The following is a 3,430-nucleotide window of genomic DNA, read 5'->3' on the forward strand; positions in this document are numbered from 1 at the left end:
CCCCCCCGATGGCTCCCACCTTCCTTCATGTTGGAATGACTTTAGGGGGGGGGATGAGGACCTGGGGTTGGAGCTCCAGGGGGTTTTAACCCTCATTTGTGGGCTCCCTGGAGCTCCAACCCCAGGTCCTCATCCCCCTGGGGATGTCCCCAGTGTCACCAGCCCTCCTCTGTCCCAAAGCACACAGGTATTTTCAACCCCCTGCTTGTAAAATCAAGCAGGGAAACTGAGGCACGTGGTGCCTGGTGTCCTTTCCAGATGGTCTGGCTGGAATGGGTTGGGACAGGGGGGAGGTGACAGCAGGGGTTAAACCCCCCCCCCCACAAAGGGGGTCAGGGGGCTGAGGAAGATGTCCCTTGTCCCCTCTCTCCTGTCCCAGGACTTCTGGGGCTCTTGTGCCTTTGAGGGAAGGAAATGAGGCTTGGAGGGCGTTTCATGGGATCACAAGGATGTGGTGGGTTTGGCTTCTTCAGGAAGTTGCTGGAGTGTGTCCAGAGAAGGGCAATGCAGCTGGTGAAGGGGCTGGAGAACAAGGAGGAGTGTCTGAGGGAGCTGGGGGTGTCCAGCCTGGAGACAAGGAGGCTGAGGGGAGACCTGCTGGCTCTGCAACTGCCCGAGGGGAGGTTGGAGCCAGGGGGGTTGGGCTCTGCTCCCCAGGAACAAGCCCTGGGACAAGAGGAAATGGCCTCAGGGGAGGTTTAGATTGGATCTTGGGAACAATTTCTTCCCTGAAGGAGTGGTCAAGCGTTGGAACAGGCTGCCCAGGCCAGCGCTGGAGGCACCACTCCTGAAGGGATTTAAAAGACGTCTAGATGTGGTTCTGAGGAACATGGTTCAGTGGGCATGGTGGTGTTGGGTTGACAGTTGGACTTGATGGTTTTAGAGGCTGTCCAGCCTGGAGACAAGGAGGCTGAGGGGAGACCTGCTGGCTCTGCAACTGCCCGAGGGGAGGTTGGAGCCAGGGGGGTTGGGCTCTGCTCCCCAGGAACAAGCCCTGGGACAAGAGGAAATGGCCTCAGGGGAGGTTTAGATTGGATCTTGGGAACAATTTCTTCCCTGAAGGAGTGGTCAAGCGTTGGAACAGGCTGCCCAGGCCAGTGGTGGAGTCACCAGCCCTGGAGATGTTCCAAGAACGTAGAGATCTGGCACCTCAGGACGTGGTTCAGAGGGTTGTGTCGATGGTTGGATGATCCTGGAGGCCTTTCCCAACCTTCAGTGCTCCTCTTGATTCTAACCCTGTGGTTCTAGGGTGCTGCCTGTGAGGGATACCCAGGGCACGGGCACCTCCTGCCTCCTTTCCTGCCCTCAACTTTTCTTCCTCCTCCTCCACAGGGACAGCACCAAACCCAGCACCAGCTTCAAGAGGACCTCAGCCCCCAGCATCGACTACACGGAGCTGCTGCAGCACTTTGAGAAGGTCCAAAACAAGCACCTGGAAGCCCGACACCAACGAGCAGGGCGGGCAGAGCAGCTGGACAGGAGGGTGGTCCTCTGAGCAGCCCCCTGGTGGTGGCAGCCACGGGTGTGCTTGGGTTGCTGGGGCAGGGCCCAGGGGACTGGGACACCGGGTGCTGGTCACCGGAGGGACGTGGTGGGTTGAGTGGCAGAGGGGAGGAGGGTGAGGGGCTGGTTTTCCTCCCTGCTGGGTGGGTGGTGGGGGGACCTTCTGATGTGGATTTGGGGGACCTTCTACCCTGGATTTGGGGGACCTTCTACCCTGGATGTGGGGAAACTTCTGCCATGGATGTGGGGAACCTGCAGTGGATGTGAAGAACGTTCTGTCATGGATGTGGGGAACCTTCTACCCTGGATATGGGGAACCTTCTGCCATGGATGTGGGGAACCTTCTGCCATGGGTGTTGGGAACCTTCTGCCATGGATATGGGGAACCTGCAGTGGATGTGAGGAACCTTCTGCCATGGGTGTTGGGAGCCTTCTACCCTGAATGTGGAGAACCTTCTGCCATGGGTTTGGGAAACCTGCCATGGTTGTGGGGGAACCTTCTGCCATGGGTTTGGGGAACCTTTTGCTGTGGACGTGGGGAATCTTCTGCCATGGGGGTGGGGAAACTTCTTCCAGGGATGTGGGGAACCTTCTGCTGTAAATGTGGGAAACCTGCTGTGGTTGTGGGGGAACCTTCTGCCGTGGATGTGGGGAAGGGTTGGAGGAGGAGAGGGGCTGGGAGGGGGGGCAGGCACCTGCTCTTCTCTTGCAACAGGACAAGGCAACTCCCCCTTGCTTAATGCCTTCCCCGTGACTGTCAGCTGAGCTCAGCCTCCTGCCAGCCAGACCAGAGGGGACAGGAAGACAAGAGCAAGCCCTGGCCTCCCACCCTGGGCACACGAGCTCAGGGGGGGGGGTCCCTGGCCACCCCTGGGCCCCCCTGGCTCCCACCCACTCCCAGGCTGCTGGCAGCATCTCACCCAGGGACTCCCACTGGGTCCCCCACACACACACACACACAAACACCCCCCCAGCTCTTGGCATGGCTGGGGGGCAGCCTGAACTCCCAGCCAGCACCCACGGGAGGGTTGGTGGGGACCCCCATGACACCCACTCCTGGCCTGGACTCTTTTGTTCCCACCTTCCAACTCCCCATCATCCAATAAAACGCAGAGCAAACCCTTCCTTGCTCCCTGCTGGATCCAGCCCCAAAAACCTGCAGGGGAAGGGGCTGGAGCATCTTGCTCCCTGACCCCCCCCCCAGCCCTGCTGCCCAGCCAGGCCTTCTCCTCCTTCAGCTCCTCTTCCCAGCAGGAAGGGAACACCAACAAACCCCCCCAGCTCCCAAATTCCTGCAGGGCCACGGTCACCAAACCACAGGGACAGGGGTTTTCCTGGCCCTGCTTCCCCATCCCAGGGCACTCTGCTCATTCCAGGGATGCATCCTCCCCAGCACCTTGATGACCCTCAACCTGATCCCAGGGGAACAAGCAGCTGGAGGAAACTGGGCTGGTTCCTGGGGTGGTTTTGCAGCAGAGCTGGGGGCTCGGGCAGCGGGTTCCCCAACCAGCCCCCCCTGCCTGGGCCTGGGATCAACACATTCCTGGCATTCCCGGGACTTTTCCAAACCCGGGTTCATTCCAACAGCCGAATCCTTCAGGATGGGCTCCCCCCCCAGCCCCACCGACCTCCTGGCTCCCCTGTTCCTTGTCCCCAAGTCTTGCTGGGATGTTGGTGCCCATCCCAGGGCTCTGCCCGTGCTTCCTGCTGGGAATTCCTGCCCAGCCTGGAGGGATCGGGATTCTGGGCAGGAATTCCAGGAGCTGGAATCGTTCCCTCCTGGGTGGCTGGAGCCACCAGGGCAGCACAGGATCAGGGTGGCTTTGGTAGGATTGGGGGGGTTGGTGGCTCAGGATGAGCACCCCCCCTTCCCCCCCCAGATCCCAGGGGGTCCCAGGATGGCTATGGAGAAGGGGAAGGGTGGGGA

At 60.5% G+C, this 3,430-nt stretch overlaps 1 protein-coding gene across 1 annotated transcript in view; it reads left to right on the top strand.

Moving 5' to 3' along the window:
- The window catches only part of VAC14 (Vac14 homolog (S. cerevisiae)), a 63,521-nt gene extending 62,026 nt beyond the window's left edge, over positions 1–1,495 (top strand). The window contains exon 19 of the mRNA XM_009997998.1: positions 1,333–1,495. Within this exon, the coding sequence (XP_009996300.1) occupies positions 1,333–1,495 (163 nt within the window). The remainder of the gene's footprint in view (positions 1–1,332) is intronic.
- The last annotated feature ends 1,935 nt before the right edge of the window (positions 1,496–3,430 follow it).

Source organism: Chaetura pelagica, unplaced genomic scaffold, assembly GCF_000747805.2.
Source record: "Chaetura pelagica isolate M959 unplaced genomic scaffold, ChaPel_1.0 scaffold865, whole genome shotgun sequence".
Taxonomy (NCBI): Eukaryota; Metazoa; Chordata; class Aves; order Apodiformes; family Apodidae; genus Chaetura; species Chaetura pelagica.